The 19,799-nt window shown below is 43.1% G+C and overlaps 1 protein-coding gene across 3 annotated transcripts in view; it reads left to right on the top strand.

Moving 5' to 3' along the window:
• Window positions 1–19,799, top strand: part of RAD18 (RAD18 E3 ubiquitin protein ligase) — a 43,114-nt gene that overhangs the window by 13,879 nt on the left and 9,436 nt on the right. For all 3 annotated transcript variants that reach the window (XM_062008387.1, XM_062008386.1, XM_062008388.1), the window contains exons 7-11: window positions 712–896; window positions 3,322–3,398; window positions 4,083–4,143; window positions 8,580–8,714; window positions 11,844–12,000. In XM_062008387.1, coding sequence (XP_061864371.1) covers window positions 712–896; window positions 3,322–3,398; window positions 4,083–4,143; window positions 8,580–8,714; window positions 11,844–12,000 — 615 coding nt within the window. The remainder of the gene's footprint in view (window positions 1–711; window positions 897–3,321; window positions 3,399–4,082; window positions 4,144–8,579; window positions 8,715–11,843; window positions 12,001–19,799) is intronic.

Genomic DNA, 19,799 nt, shown 5'->3' with positions numbered 1-19,799 from the left:
GTAAAAGCCAGATCTTTCTTTGGTGTCAGTTTTGAGTTTTGCTTATTTTATCTTGGCCCTTGGATCTGAAGAAAGTGTCATGTGAGAGAGTTCTCCTTGGGGCCTGGCTATTGTGTGTCAAATACTGACTTTTTGGCAATGTAGTTACAGTTTTATGGCAGTGGTGTTCGGGTTTCAGTAACAGCACATCTCGAGTTCTTCTCTGAGGAATTTTAGCTCTGCTTATCCTGAAATGAGGAGCACATGGCATGCTCAGCAGTATTTCAGTAGAACTGATAATTTAATTTAGTCCCTCAAACCTGCACAAGAGTAATTCCAACAGGTAAGTGTATGTTCATAAAGAACTCTGCATTTCTCCAGGATGGGGGAAAAACCCACTGCCGTCAAGATTCACAACTGTTGTGAGCTGTTTCTGTGTAGCTGCTTGCAAAGCTGTTCTCACCCTGCTAGGTCATGCTGCCCAGTGAATTGTAATACCCACAAAGCTTTTTCAGGACTTTCAAAATGTTAAATTAGTCAATGGAATCTTTTTGTATTTCCCAAAAGGATCTGAAAAAGTCTTTTCCTGGAGAGTGTTTTGTGGTAATGCATCTTTTGGTTTTTTTACCAGTTATGCTGCAGGGGTGAAATACCCTCTAAACATGTTAGTCAGTGTTTTGTTTTCCATAGGAGTGTTATTTTTAAGAAGTTTGTTCCCTTTTGCTCATGCAGTTCTGCTCACAAAAGGAAGCCTATCTCTAAAGTCGTTTACAACTTGCTCTCTGATCGCGATTTGAAGAAGAAGCTGAAGGAACACGGTCTGTCCACCCATGGCACCCGACAGCAGCTCATCAAGAGACACCAAGAATTTGTGCACATGTATAATGCTCAGTGTGATTCTCTAAATCCTAAATCAGGTAAGTTAAGGGTTCCAGGGAAGTTGTTACCGCGGCAAACTATTTGTATGCTGCTGCTTTTAGTTCTCAGGGTCGGAATAGGGCCGCTGGGAATATTTGGGAAAAGCGAAGCTGGAAGGGTTTCTCTTACCTAAATCGAGATTAATGCAAGAAAAAGAAATATAAAGAAAACCAGAAACGTGTTGCTATACTCTGCAGGCATCTAGCAAGGACGTACATTTGTGTTGGAGTTATTTTGATACTTCTTGGTTTACTAACCCCGTTCTGAAAAATACGGTGTGTTTTTATTGACTTTGCATTTTAAGGAGTGCCTCCAAATGAGACCCTGAGGCTTTTGGTAGAATTGGAAATACCTGAGGTTCTTAGTAAGGGAATGGATTATTTATTAATCTTTTGTTCTGAATTTGTTTTCTTCCTTTACACTGAGACTTCTATATTTTGGATGGCTTTAATTTGAAAGTTAAGTTTCTTTTTGGAGATGACACGTAAAGGCAGAATGAATAATAAGCAAGTGTTAATGTTTTGCTGGAGTTTATGTCAATTTAGGTGTTTGGCAGCAATTAAACTTGGACTGCACATACCATTAAACAGCTGTATGAGATAAGGAGAGTGTGTTTCGGTGTCTAGTGTGAGTGCAATATAAACTTCCTTGAAACTGCACTTTTCTGTTTGCACATGTTGAGGTTTAATGGTTGGAAACTGCCAGGGCTGGAAGAGGGAGGATAAGACCTGAGGAAGGTAGTTGTGCAGCCTGGATTTGTAGGCAGTGTAGTCATTCTAAAAATCCTGAGTAGCATGTGTGAGCTCAAAGGAGATTGTTCCAGCTCATCTGGTTACATTCTATTCTGTACAAGGTAAAAACATGTATCTCTTCTAAACCTGTCCTTCCTCATCTCTCAGTTTAGTTCTACAAGTGATGCAAGTGACAGCACAAATACACAGGTGTGTGTGGGTGAGAGACACATCGGATTTATAGCTACATTCTTTTTTATTTGATTAGAAGCTTATGTCAGACAGTCCTTTTAAAGCAACTTCTAACAGGATCACGCTCAGATATTCCTCTCCTGGGAGCTGCACAGCCGCTGGTGTCCTGGAAATTCTCATATAGCTGGTATTGCATGTTCTGCTCTGGTTTCAGGATGCAGCTTGCTGTTGGCTAGGTCTGTAGCGGAGGTCAGTCCTGCTGCTGGCAAGACCTGGTCTCGGTTACATCAAAGGTAGAGAGATGAGAAATATTGTTCCCCACCCTCAGTTTGATCTCTTTAATTTTCATGTTTACAGAGAGATTTGAGTCCCAAAACACAGGTTCACAGGTGCCCTCTGTGAGGGGCAGTGTTACCTCACGCTGGGTCCAGCCTCTGTGAGGGGCAGTGTTACCTCACGCTGGGTCCAGCCTCTGCATGGGGCAGTGTTACCTTACACTGGGTCCAGTCTCTGTGTGTTGCTTACCTCACACTGGGTCCAGCCTCTGCGAGGGGCAGTGTTACCACCGCCACTACACTGCACATGCACTGTGTGTTGCTTACCTATAACAGCAATAACATGGGAAAGGGGGTAGGAGGTATCCTTTGAGAAAGCTGCCAGATTTAAACAGAGAAAAAACACTTAATTCATCAGTTATCATTTGGCAGTATAGGGGAGTATTTATTTCAAGTGACTATTAACAGCTCAGATTTAACTTCATGCACATGTGTTATATGGATCAGGCAGCTGAAATTGCTGAATATTGACAACTCCTACTGTGGCATTTCAAAAATGAAGTGGTTTATAAATGTATTTATAATTTATTTATGAATTATTTATTTATAAATAATGTGGGTGATGAGGAAGCACCAAGTGTGTGTCTGCATCCTGGATCCAAGACAGCCAAATGAAGAGTTTCACAGGGTGTTACAATGTACATTAGCTACTCAGTCCTAAAGAATGCAGAACTTTCACTGAGTTCTGGCTCAATACCTGTTTCTAAAGGGTGAACTATTAAATGCCCACTTAAGATGCAGCCGTGCATGTTCAGTGGCAGCAGTGAACCTAAGGTCACTGTAATATGAACAGCTGAGCTCCTGAGGACGTTTGGCTGCCAGATTCCTGGATTTTGCTTAAACCAGTTTTAAACAGGTTTTATTCCTTCACAGCTTAATAAGCTTCTGTTCTCTGGCTACTTTACTGTCCAGTGAAAGTGTTATTTTAATAACTAAGCACACCTTACCTCGTGGGCCTGAGTCAGGCACTGCCTCTGCTGCTGAGCTGCTGTAGGTGGGAGAGCTCCCTCAGCATGAGCCTGAGCACCGGGGTGAAGCTTTGCCGCACTGATTAGCCTGAGTTCTGCCTGTGGGAGAGCTAATGCCAGTCTCTCTGTGATTTACCTTTGAGGTAGTTACATTTGACAGCTCCTGTTCTAGTGGTTCTTTTCTTGTGTTTTCAACAGTTGCAGAGCTTGTGAAAGAGCTGGAAAAGAATGAGAAGATTCGGGTTCAGCTTGAATTTAATAAAACCAGTGAAAATGTAAGTTCATCATCTCTGTTCTCAAACAGGGGAAATGGCTAAGAGAAAATGCAGGCACTGAACACATTTGCCTGTTACTTTATGATGAGAATTCTCAGATTCCCAGGTTGCATGATGGAATTCACACGTACTGTCTTGTAATCAACGTGATTTTCACATGCCACTTGTTCATCGTGGCTGGTTCTTCATCTTCTGCTGACGTTTCTATGCCCAAACCATTTCAGCAGGAGCATTTTTTTGATTGCAATAAAAATTATCAGAAATGTTCCCTTTGGTCATATTGGAGGATTGTGACCCTCCCTGGCAGCATGGGGAATATTTTGCTCCCTAGAATTCTGTCGGATTTAGCTAGCAAATTCCTTGCTTCCGATTCAGCGGCAGCCCGTGTTCTTTCCCATGACATAAGATACTTACTATGACTTCTGGAGCATGTTTGTTGCACAGTAATATGAAATATTTTATGGTCCACACATACTGGGTGTTCTGTGGGGTGGCTTGGCTCAGTGCTGTTGCCTTTGTGTAAGCAAAGCAAGACAGTACGTATAGACACTTAATGTTACCCTCTGCAGGTGAGATGGCAAGAGCAGGTGGGGGGGAAAACAGTAGTTTTAAGTCTCTAGTTTTAAAGTATGCAGCTTGATCATCTTTTGTTTCTGTAAATAAACATTTTTGTGATTTCTGCAGAGCTTGACTTTCACAAAGGACCAGACAGAGAAAGAAATAGATGAGATCCACGCTGATTATCGTAAGTAATATGCAACCATCTAACCATCTCCATCGTTACTTTAGAAACAGCTGTTCTTGTGAGAGTCAAAAATTGCAGGACTTGCATCCTGTTGTAGTAATTTAGTACAGAAATGGCTAATGTAAACTGATTTTTACAGATGGTTTCCTGATCCTTCTTTGTATGTTTGTACATCAGGTTTTAAATAGCAATACTTTGTGCTTGGTTCCCTAGTGGTGTTTTATTATTCACAATTTCTTTCCTGCTGTTTCCCACTCATCTCGCTTCACCTGCTCTCTGCCTGTACCCTCAAGCACAATAGCTGGCCTTGTCATGTTAAAACAACGTTCAGTGAACATTAAACTCCTCTTCTTGCAGCCACAGAAGAGCAAAGCAATGAAGGGACAACTTGTTCTGATTACACTTTCGGGTGTATTTCAGTGTGCAGTATGGTCATACTTCCTGCGTTTCCTCGCGTTGCTTCGGGCATATAAATTATTCCATAATGCAGCTAGATTTAGCCTTGTTGATTTTAGTTGGGTTTCTGTGGAGGCTAAATAAGGGCCTAAATCTGTAGCATTTTTTTCCCTTGCTTTCTGTTGCTGTTCCTGAGAATACAGTGTTTTAAGTGTACGTGCACCGTCTGTGGTTTTCAGTCTTGGGCATTCTCCTCTAATCCGAGGTAACCAGTTGATAGTGATTCTCTTGCTGGGCAGAAAGTTCTAGCAATAAAACAGACAAAAAGCAAAATAAGAAGTACTACTCACAAATGGATATTTTCTCCCCAAGGCTTTAGTAGCCATGTAAAGAACAAATCCAAAGCTCAGTGACTGCAGGAGGCCCCAAAGCAGAGCACATGCCTTGTACTGGCCCTTTCTGCTCCATGTTTAGAGCTCTGTGAAATGTGCAGTGTGAGTCTGAACAAAAGCTGTCAGCAAAAGGTACCAAAACTCACAGGCAGCCGTGAGCAGGTTCAGCCTCCTCCTGCTGAGGAGGAGGATGGGATGGTTTGGGGGTGGCAGTGCTGCTGTGGAAGAGCCCAGGGGCGAAGGAGATGCCGAGGGGCCGTGCTGTTCTGATGCAGTGCCTGCACAGGTCTTTCTAGGGCAGCTCTGGCACCCAAGAATGGATCCTAGACAAGAAACTTGCTTAGCTTGCTTCTTAAAAGTCGTGGGTGTGCAGAAATTCCTTGTAAAGCTGATCCTTGGTTGTGTTCACGTTGCAACCTTGCAAAGTAGTTGTGTGTGGCTGGGCTGGGGAGACGGGAGCCCATCAGCCGCCTCTGCTGTGTGCTGCTGGCAGAGGCCACGGGGCACTGGCACTGCTGCTTCTGCCTTTCGTTTGCATCTGTTGTACAGAGTTTAGAATGCAGCCTTAATTTGCCAAAACCAGGTATTTTGTTGAGTTTATACTGTTGGAAGGATATGGTTTCAAAACTGTCAAGATCTTCAAAGGACTGAATTAGCCTCAGGCAGCTTAATTGAACACTTAAAAGTCTTAAGGAGGGAAAAAAACAGAGGAAAAAAGAGAAGATGGAAAAATATTTTAATGGGAACATATGGTTTTAGAATGAATAAAAAAGTGATGACCAAGGAGGTAAATGTTAACTAGTGTCAGCAAATTATTTCTCATAAAAGCAATAGGGAAGAAATCATAAGCATGAATATAGAATTGTGCATTCAAATTAGAGGATAGCTAGAGATTAAAGGAGCTTTCATCAAATGCCATTTGTTCACTGTAGCACAGATGGACTTTAAAAAGCTTTATTATACAACTAAGGGTTTTTTTCCTTTTAATTTACATTTGCACCCTAGGTCCCTAATTCACAGCCAAATTAATTAACTCTGGCATAAGTTCTGAATAGAATACTGCAGCCATATATTGAGAGTTCTGTGTTTCATAGGAAACATGCAACATGCTGGAGCTGTGTAACAGACTTGGTGGAAACCAAGATAAAGCTGTGGTCACAACCCTCTTTCCCCTTCTCAGTCTCCCAGGCTCTGGGCGAGCTGCAGCTGACACTGTTGGTATTTTTTTCTTTCTGTGTCTGTGAAGCGTTTTTGAAATACCAATTAATATTTTGGCTTGATGAACCTGAGAATGGTTCATATGCTAGCTGGAAGCTCTGCTTGAGCAGCCATCAGAGTCTGTGCCTGGCAGGTACAATTAAGGAGCTTCCTTCTGCTCCTCAGGAGCTCAGGGACAGCCTCATCTGCTTTGGCCATGGTGAGGCCTCTCTTTAAGGAGTTAAAAACCCACAGGAAAAGAAAAACACTTGTTAAAGAAATGTATTCTGTTGCTTTTTGGTTTAATTTGCATTGTTATTCAGAGGTTTACTGATGTCTCGTGTTCTAAATATTTGTGATAAATGTGCAGTTGTTTTATTCCTGAGATGCCTGTAGCTCTGTGAAACCTGCGCTCAGTGCAGCAGTGATTTACAGCGTGGCTCAACACTGCCTTGCTTTGCCAGGACATTTCTTTTTTTATTTGAAAAGCTTTGTAGTTAGACCATAAAACAAAACAACAGCAAAAAGTAATGCTGGAAAAACTGGAGCACCAAAGGAATTACTCCATGAATGCACAGCAGCTCCAACACAAGCAGCTGGGAGAACAACTTTCTTTTCATTAAAGGAATTGTTGGCCTTATGTGGTGTTTTCAGCTACACAGGGAGAGGGAGTTGGTTTTAAATCCATTTCCTTGATATGATTTTGCTATGATTTTTATCTTGGCTTTTCCCACTCCCGGCACCGCAGCAGGACCTGGATCCCAGCTCATGCAGCGTCTATTTACGTGGTGCCAGGTGAGGGATGGTGAGCAGGGAAGGAAGGGGATGGAGATCTGCTGCACACACTTGTGGCTGGGAAACCCAGGCAATGCCTGTGCTGCTGCTGTGGAGAAAGTCAGAGTTGTTCCTGCCTCTCCTCTCTGTCTATTCCACAGAGGTGGAAGAAGGTTTTTAGAGACTGGGTTGGAAAAAAGATGAGCAAATGAACAAACTAGAAAAGTTACAAGGCAGTTCTTTGTTTCAGCTGAGCTCAAAGTTGATTTCTGAGGACCTGGATTCCCCAGGACATTTGCCTTGCTGCCATCAGTTAGATGTTGCTCTCAGCACCTGTGGGGTGGGTGTGAAGTGAAGGCTATGTGTGCACCCCTAGTGCAAGAGGGTGCCCAGGCAGACTGGCTGTCCGTAGCTGGGTGGGCCAGGTCTGCAGTGCCAGCAGGCTGGGCAGAAAGTGGCCCAGTTTGCCAATCACTAGCCCTTGGCTCTCATTTGTCCTGAGGATTCCCATTCACTTTTCTGCCCATCTTCTGTGCTGGAGTTTATCTTAGTCTTGCCTGGAAGTGTACTTGGGCAGCGTATGTGGCTTTTACAGAGCAGTGATTGTAAACAACGTTCAGTTCTGTATGTGCAAAGAAAGCAGGTGGAGATGTGTGTGCAGTGGTGTGGGGAATATGGGCTGTGCCCTTTCTCACGAGCTGCTTCCAGTCCACGGCTCTGTCATGATGCCGGGGGGCTCTGTGCAGGTGGCACGTGCTGCTGACCCCCAGAGCAGAGAGCATGTGTTCTCCTGACCCTCTGAGCCCTGCTCACTGATGGGGGAGTCACAAAATACTCTGCCTGGGAGCTGGGACTTTGCTGTGTGTTGACCCTCTGGAAGGGGCCCAAAGGAAGGGTGGTGTGTTTCACCTCCGCCTCGCCCAGTGAGTGTCCGGTACTGTGCATCAACTGGCTGAGGAGACCAGGTGTTTTCCCAGGCTCTGAGTAAAGAATCTGAAGTATCTGGGTTAAAAATTAGTGTTGCTTTGACTGAATATCAGAGGATGGCTTGAAACATACTAAGTGATTGAAAATGCAGAGTATTTGCAGTATTAACTGTGATTTAGAGGATGTGAATCAGAACAGTGTAATAAGCATGACACAAAAGCTTTCAATATTGTTTTTCTGCAGAAACGGGGGAAAAACCCAAAAGCAACTTCAAAGCAATTCACAGAGCACTGCTGAGGTTTTTCTCCTTCTCTCTGGCAGAGTGGTGCTTGCAGGGCTGCCTAGGCTGAGGCGTACAAGCATCATCCAGACTCTCCTTGAGCTCTGATAGGTGTAGTGCAGTGACTCCAATATTAAGTCTTGGTACAGGGATAGTGGCAATGCTTAACAAGTTTAGGGGAAAAAAGAAGAAACAAACACAGTTGTTCTATGTGTTTTTTTCAATGCACAGAAGCTTTCATCTGTGCAAGTGTTCTTGTCTGCTGGGTGACCGTGGAAGCACAGACAGATTGGATCATTAATAGGATATGGAACATACTGCAGGGATGGGTGGGTTTTCATTTGCTGTAACTAAATGTTTGTAATTCAGTATTTTGTGTTAGTTTATTTCTGTTCACATCCTTTTCCCTTTTTATGGCATACCTGAGCAGTCCTGGAGCAGTGACCAGTAATGCACTGTTAACATTTCAGGAAACAAACACAGAAGTGAATTTAAATTTTTGGTGGATCAAGTAAACAATCGGTGGAAGAAGAGTGGCAAGAGGAAACCAGACAGTGCTCAAAACAAAGAAGTCGTCAGTGTCAAAGAGCTGCCGGTGAGCACAGGTTAGTAGTGCTGTTTAACAGGGAGTTTCTCAAAGGAAGGTTCTTCTTTCCTTCTGTTGTTTTCCTACAGTCCTTAAAGGGGAAAAAAGCATACAAATCAAACAGACCCTAAAAAGATTGCCTGCCATTGATTTTGGTGTGATACCGAGGCACAGCCCTTAATGAAAGTATGGTTTGTTTGGTTCTGTGGTTTTGGTGGGATTGTGTATGGATGTGCTTTGTTCAGATGCATATTTGAATGTCCTGGTTGAAATGGGATCTTGGGTTCCAGTCCAAATCTACAGAAGGTGCTGGGAGTGGGCATGGGACAATCTACATCTTGGAAATGAGGGTGCTCACGAATGGTGCCTGCTGGCTTTCAGCTTTCCTGAACCAGTAATATGATAGGGAGTCCATAATTGGGAACTGCAGAGATACTGTGTGGATTGGAACAGGTATCTGTTTCTCCTGGGGCTGAAGCAATAAAGTACTTTGGTTCTTTTTGACTCTTTATACAGTATGTTGCCTCCTTTTTGTTTAACTTTTTGTTTATGTACTTCAACACAGTGAACAGTGGGGATGAGCAACTGCAGTTACTCAATTCTTTATGAGTTAGGAAGAACTTGTAACATATTTTATCCTCACTACCCACACCACCAAAGAAATGCTCTTGTACTTTTGGCTTGTTCCCTATGGGCTTGTTTGGTCTTGGTTGTTTTATGTTACTGGTTGCTTTGGCAGTGAACATGCATGTTTGAATGTGTGATTTAGAAGAGCATTCCTCAGCCTGATAGAACTTGTGGAGTTATAATCTGTTCAAGAAACTGAGCTTTGGAGAGAATGTCATTGACCAGAGTTGGATGTGCTGTTGTCCCTCTCCTTGGGGAGATGTGGCAGCTCTTGCAAATCCCTGCTCTCTTGAGTTGAGCTGAACTAATCTTTGGCTGTCTCCTGCACCGTCTCCCCTAGCAGAGCTCTCAAATGAAAGTAAATGAAAACACCAATCTAATAGTACGAATTTTACCCTTATCGTGTCATGCAGGCCTTGGTGCACTGCATAATCCTTTCCCCGTGAAGAGTGAAAATTAAGGAATCTCAGAGATAAAGTTGATCTTTTCTGACATCATTTACAGTGATGATCCTCTTCTATAGCAGAGACAGAAGCAGTGTGTTATTAGATAATGGGATCACAGACTTTGAAGTACTAATTTCTAGTTTTGTCCTGTAGAGAGATCAGCTACTAAGAGTTGCTGGGTTTCTGTGTAAGCTTTTTCTTTGTGCTCTGAACTGCAGGCTTGGCCAAGCTGAAGTAGGGCCATATAGTTTTTCCAAAGGAGTGCTCAGGTAGAAAATAGCTTCTATCAGATGCATCACCCTGTATTGTGTTGACTGAAGTACACGATGACATCTCATCTGGTTCTTACAGATCTGCAGAATTCTCATTGTGCTTTTTCTGCACCGAGCTTTCAGTTACCTTTGAACTTTCAGTTTCTGCTTTTCTGACCAACATCTGTACCTGGCTGACTGCACCGATTCGTTGTGAGTGAAACAACAGATGCCCAAAGCCTGTCTCCTCAGTGTTCCTTATTAAGAGCAATTGCCTTTTCATTAAAAACTGGAAATTATAAGACATGAAAGGAAGAAAAGCAGCAGTGGTCTGAAGGCTTGCCATTTGCAAGTGCAGCTGCTGAGAAGAGCAAAGGCTTTGCATGCATGCTTCACCCACTTTATTTGGATGCTCATGGAGTTCAGTACAGAATTAAGACATTTTTGATTGGATCTGTGTGTTTAAACCCTTTGTACCTCCCATTACCCTCTGCTATACTGTTGGTTGATGTAATTTAAACCTTTCTGAAAGTCTTACTCTGGTTGTGGTGATATTTAAGTCATCCCTTGCTGATTTCCATCATCTCCATTTGCATCTTTAAGCTGGAAACGTCTGATTTCCAATCTTTGTATTTTACCACCTTCAAACACAGGCTTTTGCTTTGCCTCAGGGGAAGCAGGGTAAGAATGGGATACATTCTGGGTTGGTTGTTGCACAGGCCTTTGCTATTTTTAACCTGTTCATTTCAGAGTTCTATTTCATTAGTGGACAACTGACTCACTGTAATCTGCTGGTTGTTTTTGAGAGACAAAAATATGATCTCGATATTTAATTGTGCATTTTAGCAGCAGTGAAAGGGCAAGCTGCAGCTGAATTCAAAGACTATCGCTCCTCCTCACTCTAATTGCAGTTCTGTTTTGCCGTTTCTGTCAAAATCATGTCTGGAAGGATAGCAAGGGCAAAGTGGTTTGAGGAGGAACATCACTTGGCTCATGAGAGTGTACAGAACATTGCTGTGAACAGCCATGAGAAGGGTTATTAATGATATGAGTCTCAGTGTGGTTTTAATGTCCTGTGCAACTTTCTGGTTAAGTAACTCACTCATTTGAAAAAATATGTGTGGATATGGCATAAGAGTAGTTTCTCTTCCCATACTATCCTTTCTAGTTGATTTGTTTTATCTTTTGGAGAGGTAGAAGGTAACTTTTCAGAGAACTGTTCATCTTTTTAGAGATAAAAGCACTTGGCTCAAAAAGAATGGAATAGCTTTGCAATTTGCCTGATGTATATTTTCTACAAATGATTTCTCTATCTAGCTTGACATTGTCTTTCTTGGATGGGTAAGAAAATACATAGTGATGCTTTTCCTATTGAAAACAAGCCTATTAACTCGATCTGTAAAACTTCAAAGCCATCAAACTGCCTCGTGCAGTAGATGGAGTATATTGGTAGCAAGAAGCAGTGAACAGTGCTGTCTCATTAAGTGTGCTAATTTCTGAATTAGCTTCACCTTATGAAATGTGACAAATATCATTACCCTTTATTTCTTTCCTTGACTATGTGTGAAACTCATAACAATGAAACATTTCTGTTTCCATCTCTGGTTCTTAGAGGGTGGGTTGTTTATTTCATTTACTGTGCTGGAGGAGACACTAAAGGTCTGAAACTGAGAGTTTGAAGGAGAAAGTAAGTGGGAATGAGACGTTGGTATTTAAGTAGTTACACCTTCATTTTTTCTTAAAGCCTATCTCCAGGATGCAAAAACTTGAACAATACTATTTTGCTTTGTCATTCCTGCTGATCTCTGCCTTTCTTCTTGGTAGACCATAGGGAAGAGTGTGATGCAGCTACTGTCCTTGGAAACGCCCAGATGCTCAAAACAGAAACTCCTCATGGCAAAAGAAGTGAATCTCCTTCCTCAGAGGAAGTCCAGAGATCAGCCTCTCCTGAATTCCCACTGTCATCTGAATCAACAAGCAGGTTAGTGAGGAAGAGTGTGTTCTCCTTGGTTTGTACCAGATTGGACCAAACACAGAAAAACTTTTGCCAGTAACCTCGAGCAATATGTGTGTCCTGCTTCATGGTGTGTGGGTGCTGGGCCACTCTCCTCTGTGTTTCTGTCTGCTCAGTTGCTTGAGGGATGGAGCGGAAATACTTTGGGTATTCACGTAATAGTTTTGTCATGACTTGACAAAGGAGTGACAGTGTGAATGTTCCCTTGGATACAGGGGAGTGAGCAGCATGGCTGTGGAATCAGGATTGGTTTGGCGTTTCCCTTCCACTGCATCATGGGCTCTTCTGTTTGAGGTTTTATTTAGAGAGGTCCAAAAATTGATACAACTGAAGTCTGTTAAAGACTCTTGGAGTATTGATGTAAGAAATAGATTTTACATTTGCAGACAGTGTCAGAATGCCACTGAACCTCGAGGTCCTGACAGCCATGCACTTTCTTGTCTTCATGCATTTCGTTTTGCTTCCTAAAACCGCCTTATTTGGTTTCAGAAAATGAAGGATCAAGAGAGGCTTTCTAAGTTATGTAAGGTTTTTATGATTTTTGATAGTTCAATGGTAATTTTATTGGAAGGAGACTCAGTTATTGCTGATACGATCTATCTGGTTTTTGTGTGTGCATCTGCTTATTAAATACTTCATGGATCATGATTTGCTGTCTACTCCTGATCAATTCAAAGATGATAGTGAAGAATGCTTAGATAAACACCTTATTGCAATACTGGTTGCTGTGGCCACAGTTTCTTGAAGAAAACTGAAAATATTACTGAAAACAAATAGAGAATAACTGTTTTTTGCTATGTGTGTACAAACAAGACAGCTAATCACAGAATCCCTGAATCATAGAATGGTGGGGGTTGGAAGGGACCTTTAGAGGTCATCTAGGCCAACCCTCCTGCTGAAATCTTGAAAACAATCTTGCTATTGTGTGAATAACAGAAATGAGAGGAGAAGGAACCCTTTGCAGATCTGTATTACTAGGGAGAGAAAAGGTTTCCTTTGTTTGGAAGTGGGAGATAATCAGGGGAAGTAGCTGAAGGTCAATAGCTGAACTACAAGTATCATTGCTTCATTACACCCATAGTATGTGTTTATTCCTCCTCCTGCTGCAGACATGAAGAATAATATAGTGCTTGGCTTCATCGTTGTTTATTAAAAGAACATTTTAGTTGTTGAAAAGTTTAACTGAAATTTTTTTCTGAATCCATGTTGGCTCACGAAGTTTTTGTGAGTCAGCATGGGGATTAAAGATGCTGCCTTTCACACAGGTAAATGGTGACTGAAAGTCTAGGAAGGCACAGAAAAGAGGACATCAACTCAGGGGATTAGAGAGCATCAAATTTTAAATGTCTTTGTTTTATCTGATCAGGTTTTGCCGCCTGTTTCCATTTACTTGAGCTAAATGGGAGCACACAGTAAACATTTGTCTGTAAACAGCAATATGCTGGCAGGGCAGATCACTTATGTGGAGGCAGAAAAGGTCTGTGTTGCTGTTTCAAAACGTCATTACATTTTTGTTTGGCTTCACAATAAAGACGTTCCTCTCCCAGTGGCCTTTCCCCTCTTTTTATGTGTTTTTCTGCCTGAATTGTTATCAACATAGCATATTGTTGTATTTGCTGTTTAATGTGTAACAAATGTATTAAGATTGTACTAGTTTTATCTAAGTTTCTCAGGATGTCTGATCATAGTTTTTCCTTCCCTGTGGTGCAGGTAACTGTTACCTCAGTAATTTCTTTCAAAGTAGGGTCCAGTGCTCTGGGCTCATGAAGAGACCTGCACACTCGAATACCTGGTATTTGAGTATCAGTGGTCCTCAGAGCAGAATCCACAGATGTCAGTAGGACACACTGAATCACAGAGCCTGGGTGACCCTCTGGAGATCAATGAGTCCAGCTCTGCTGGAACAGCTGCTCAGGAACTTACGCAGTCGGGTTTTAGTATCTCCAGGGATGGAGACTTCATGTGCTCTCTGCGCAGCCTGCTGCAGCCTTTGACCATCCCATGGTACAAAGACTTTTTCCTATGTTTTGAGGGAATTTCCCGTGCTTCTTTGTGCCTGTTGTCTGGTTCTGTCACTGGATGCCACTGAGAAGGGACTGCTGTCTTTGCTCCTTCCTATCAGGTGTTGTTACACATAGATAAAATTCCCCTAAGCCTTCTCTGCTGAAAGCTAAACAGTCCCAGCTCGCTCAGCCTCTTAGAAGAATGAAGGGGGTCAGAACTGGCTTGGTGTGGAGCAGCATGCTCGTTGTAGGCGTCTGGAAGATCTCGGGCTGTAACGCGAGAGGTGGAGGGTACAGAAGAGGCGGGCACAGGGTGCAGTGAAAGGAGGTGCTGGTGTTAGCAGATAAAAGCGCATGGCGCAGGCAATTAGTTGGAATAAAGCATCATGCATACTGTGTGCAGTGATCTTGTCCCCTCGGTGGTGGTGGGCTCAGTGATCCGTACTGGGCTGTGACTGTTTCTTCTCAAAGCTGCTCCACTCAGGACCTGTACTGAAGGATGAAACGGGCCTGGGAGAACAACTCCTCAGCTCTCACGTTGAAGGGAAGAAACTGCCTCTGTGGCTTTGTTCTATAGACTAGTTTTATGTGCCTGAAGCCTCAGCGTTCGTGTTTGCAGCTTGGGCCACGGCCACTGCACTGCTGCCAGCGGTCTGGGCCGGCACGTGGCAGCAGGGCCCTGCTGTTGGGTTGGGTTTGGGCCTGGGTGGTGGCAGGAGCTGGGCAGCAGGTCTGCCCGGGCCGAGGCAGGGCTGGCTCCCTGCAAGGTGCCAACACGCTGCTGATCCATGGGCTGCCTCATCCTCGCTCTGCCTGCTGCTGCCATTGCCCTCGATCTCTGACAAATGCCTTCAGCTTGGCTCTTCATCCAGAGTTGAAGTGAGGTGTTCCTGTTCTTCCCTATTTCACCTCATTTAGTTTTTTATTGCAAATTAACCTCTTGGCATTGAGAACCTTGGAGAAGTTTGAGATTTAATCTTGCAGAGTGAGTTGTTGGGAGGTACAAAGGGCTTATACTAGCTCAGCCAAGGTATCGTTAAATGTCTGTTTCAATGCCAGTTTGATGTATAAATGAGGTTATGAATGATTCTCCCCATGGCCTTTGATATCAAAGTTAAACTTTTATTCTTTGCATTTTCCTGTCTGCAAGCTGGTGTGTATCTACTTTAAGTCTGTATGACAGTGAGACTGTAAGGTTTGCTGCTACAGGATGTCAGCTTGTGGCAGGTACTAAGGATCTGAATTTGCTTTCATGAACCAGATTTGTGCCTTCATGAACCAGCTGGCAGATTTTGTTGGGAAGGGTGCATTTGTTTGCATTGTGTCTGGCTCAAGACAGGGTTGTTTATTCCTCCTTTTTATGCATTTACTCTCTCCAAAGGCAATATTTCCATAGACTTGTTGAATCACACCCAGAGTGTCTCAGTTGTGCAGACCACTGGGTATGCAGTGCAGTTATTTGGGCTTTCTTGTTTAAAAAGCATGCTTAATAGCTTCCTGTGGCTTACTCTTAAATTCAGCTCCCATGGAACGGGAACGGGACTGCTTGTGGCTGCACAGAATTGTTTGTTCAGAATCTCTCTGGGATTTTCTCTTCACTCTGCTATTTTGTGCATATCCCCTGGTTTGGATGTGTGGTGTTTTTGATTTGTTTAAGTATAGGGCAGTTTGCTTAACCTTAAAGCTGGCTACTGCAGTGTTGGAGAAGTGCAACAAAGTGGTGGGTTTTTATGCTTTGTTGGGTGTTTTTGATGTCCTGTTCCCACCCCCCGTTACAGTGGGTATTAAACTCAACTGGTTGGCACTTGGGCTCTGGAGTGTGCTCAGGACATTGCACACTGTAGATTCTCACCCTTCACTTCCACCCTGCTTTTATACTCTGATAAAAAAGAGGTGAAAACAGCAATAATAATACAGTGCCAGCTAAAGTGAGAGTCAATGCCTTGTGGCCCCTCTTGTTTGCTCTCAGTGTCTCTTGTGCCAAACAGCATCTTTCTGAGGAACACTACAGTGTGTTCCTCTGCAAAGAAACAAAGGTTACAGGGATCACCTCTCTCCAAGTACTGATGTGTGGAGGAGCACTTACTGAAAAGAATGAAAGTGCCTTTTGCCTTTACTGTTTCTGCTCCTGATAGCCACACTGAATCACCAGCAGCTCTGGCATCCCAGACCCTTGGACTGCAGGCTCTGTGTTGCTCTGAGGCTTGTGACCCCAGCGTGCTGCCCACCTTTCTGGCAGAAACTAAACAGACCTGCGTTATGACAAGATTTTCAGGGACTGTAAAAAGTAGGTGTAGTAATATAGACTTCACAAAACAGATGTGTTTTGTCACACTCTGGTTACCATGAGGTTAATGTTTTGTTAATTGAAGTGAAATAAACATAGCACAAATCAAAAAAGAATGATTTAGATCTTGAGGCTTTAAGTAGTGTTGTGCTATTGTACCAAGTAATGATTTTCTGAGGCTTGTGTTTTATTTCTGATAATAAGAGGATATCCTTTGAGAAGGGTAAATGTGTTTCACATTGAAATGTCAAAACTTGAAATATATTTGGCAGTCCAGATCTGTATGCTGTTTTTTTTGAAGAGAGCACTTCTAAAGGAAGGGCTGATGTTACCATGGATTAAAAGAAAATGAGGATTTTGAGCAGCATATAGGATGCAACAGAACAGTCATGAAGTCAGAGAGCTGAAATGTTTGCTCAGTAAAAAGGTGCTGCAAGTAAATTAATGATGTTTTCTCTTCCATAAGACATTCTGTCTTTTGTCAGTCTGATCATATTTGCTAAAGGAAGAGTTGGTCAATATTAGAAATTCCTGCATTGTAGGACAGTCACTGGTGTGCTGATAGTACTTAAAAGTTGATGCTTTAATTGAGAAAAGGAAAATTTGACACTGTCTGGAAAGATAGAGGCTGTGCATGGAGGCTGCAGCACTGACCCAGATGGGTTGGGTCTCTGCAGAAGTTGATGATCCCACCAAGGCTGCAAAATGTGCACCACAGATAAACACCAAAACAAAGCTGTGACTTGTAAAGGGTAATTTTGTGAAGCTGTGAAGTCATATGTAAAGCTTTCACAGAGCTTCAGTGCTCCATACAAATGGTCCCATTACATTCTTTTACTCTCTGGGACTGAAGCCAAATTTTAGGCAAATACTTAAACAATAGGAAAATCAGAAAAGAAACTTGATGGGACAAAGATAAGCCAGTCAGTGAGCTAAGTAGAGGAAATGTCCTATTAAAGGTATTTTATATAATGGGGGTAATATTCAGGTTTTGAAACAAGTTATTTCTCTTTAAAACTTTGTGTTAGAAGAAAATGTCAGTTGCTGAGGGCTAGAGTGGCCTGTGACCACAGACAACCTGCGTTGTTGGTCTTGTGTGAGGTACTCGGGTGTACACTGAAACAGGGTGACTTAATGCTGGTGGAAAAGTGCAGCGTGTGCAGCTTGTGTAAATCTCTGCCTTTGGGATACACAGAGCAGAGGCAGCAGCTGCCAGGTGAGATTCATGCCCGAGTAAGGGCCATCATCACTGAGTGGGGCTTTTTGGTATCGAGTTTAGCAGCTATTGATCAGGATCTAAGGTCTGAATTCAGCTGGTCACTTGGATTTATGTGTTTTGCAGAATTTGGGTTTTAGTTCATCAGCACAAGAAGAGCTAGAAATAAGAGCTGTGCTTCAGTTAGTGTGGAGTTCACTGGATGGCAGCAATCCTCTGGAAAGCTCTCAGCACACATTAGTTTGTCAAAGAGACCGTTGAGAGGAGGGAACGCTGAAAAAGCTGTGTAAGCTCTTCCCTGGCACTTGCTGCTGTCTGAGTTTAAAGACGGTGTTGTCCTGATCCTTAAGCTGTCCGTCACTGTCAGCTGGAGAAGCAGATGAGAATGTGTTGATCAGGGGAATAACTGCCTCTTTCTGTTCTTTAGTACCCTTTTTACTTAATAAATCTTGAGCTGCTTTGGCTCAGAGATGATGTATGTTACAGTGTTAGATGGCGGAAGTGTTTTATCCTTGATTTTTGGCCTCAAACGTGGTTCACTGTGGAAGGATGGTGATACTTCTCTGCTATGTTGTTGATTTATACCTTCCTCCCAAAAACTATGAGCTGTAACAAATGGCCAAGAACTGTGAGGCATGGTGGAGAGAGTCCTGGAGAAGTCACTGCAAACAGTAACAGCAACAACTGATGACCTCAGATGTGTATGGGGCAAAGTGATGATATGTGGCATGTATCCAGAAGGACATCAGTCTCTAAAGCCTTGGGCTCTGGACATCTTTAAACCTTGAAAATGGAAGTGATCGTACACCAGTGCTCTCTAGTGCTTTAGCCTAGATGTCCCAGCTGTTGCCAGACTACCAAGGAGAGCAGTTAAGATGGATCCAGCAGATGGTCTAAAGGCAGAGCCTCAAAGGTGTGCTCTGGAGCTGGAGGAAGCCCCTGGAAGCCAAGGAAGCCAGAGTCAAGAAAAAGCAGTGAAACAGTGGAACCTCTGTAAGGTGTAGTATTGGCAAGAGCGTTCCTGGGAAGTCCTGGGGAAGGTCCCAAACCAACACAGCTGCTGTCGTCTGGAGAGGGAAGATGAAGCCATGCTCAGTGGTGCCAGGGGTGCTTGGTTTGCAGAGGAGGTGCTGGGGAAGGAGGAAGGACCTTGTGGTAGGCACTTTATCTTGGATGTTACATAGGGCTTAGGGCCACTCCAGCAGCAAGCTCATACTATTTAGCACTGACAAGTCAAAGTGGAAGCAGGGCTGCAAGGTGGAGAAACCCATTTTCTCTCACTCCTTGTGGCTAGGCATTCACCTTCAAGTGACACAGGTAAAATGAGACAGGTTGTAGCTCATTTCTTATGCCAGCACTGAGGGAAAAATGCACAATGCACGTGCCAGAGTGAAGTACGTAGTGCACAGCAAGATGGACTGATTAAAGGACACTGTCTGTTCACAGTGAGGCCGAAAAGGAGCTTAATCTTCCTTAAAATAAACAAATTCAAAGAGACATTTGCTCCTTTCATTTTTAGAACAAGACATATTATTCACGCTTACGTCAGCTCTTTTCTCTCTATTTTAAGGTGGTGTGTTTAGGAGGGGGATAGAAGTCAAATCCAAATGATGGTCAAGAAAGAATAGTTTGCTCCTGGTTGATTGTCTATAAATGCCTGGAAGAAACCTGCTCCTGCAGAGGAGCGAGGCAGAGTGGGGCAATTGTCTGAGTCACTGAAGCCACACTTGTCTCAATGTGGAGACAGGGAACGACCCCTCTCCCCACTCTGTCTCCTTGTCTGTCAGCCTGTTGCTTCTTGAGCACCCAAGTTTCAGAACTTTAATGGTTCTGTTATAAAAAATTACTCTTGTGGAACTGACATGTAAAATCTTGTGACAGAATGGTGACCTTTACTTTTTAAAAGAGGACAGAAAATCTCTTGTGGGAAACTGTCTTGGCTTTGGAGCCTGAATAAAGCCTGAAGATGCATTTTGCTTTGGCTGGCCTTAGTAGAAGTAGAGAGCTATAGGTTATTGAAAAGGCAGAAAATGCTGAAGGAATTAACCAAACAGTTCTAAATTGTGATCTGTAGACTGAAATTTGTAGAAACAACATGTATCACGGGGTAGCTTTTTCATTGCTGTTCAGTTCTTCAGTTGAAGGGCCAACAATTCGGTGATGAGAAGAGCTGAGGCCTGTTCCTTGGGGGGAAAAAAGGGATTCTTTACAAATACAAATTCAGTTGGAAATGCTGTTTGATAATTGCTGTCAATTGTCT

Source organism: Colius striatus, chromosome 15 (assembly GCF_028858725.1).
Source record: "Colius striatus isolate bColStr4 chromosome 15, bColStr4.1.hap1, whole genome shotgun sequence".
NCBI lineage: Eukaryota > Metazoa > Chordata > Aves > Coliiformes > Coliidae > Colius > Colius striatus.
This window is presented reverse-complemented; position numbering and strand designations above follow the sequence as displayed.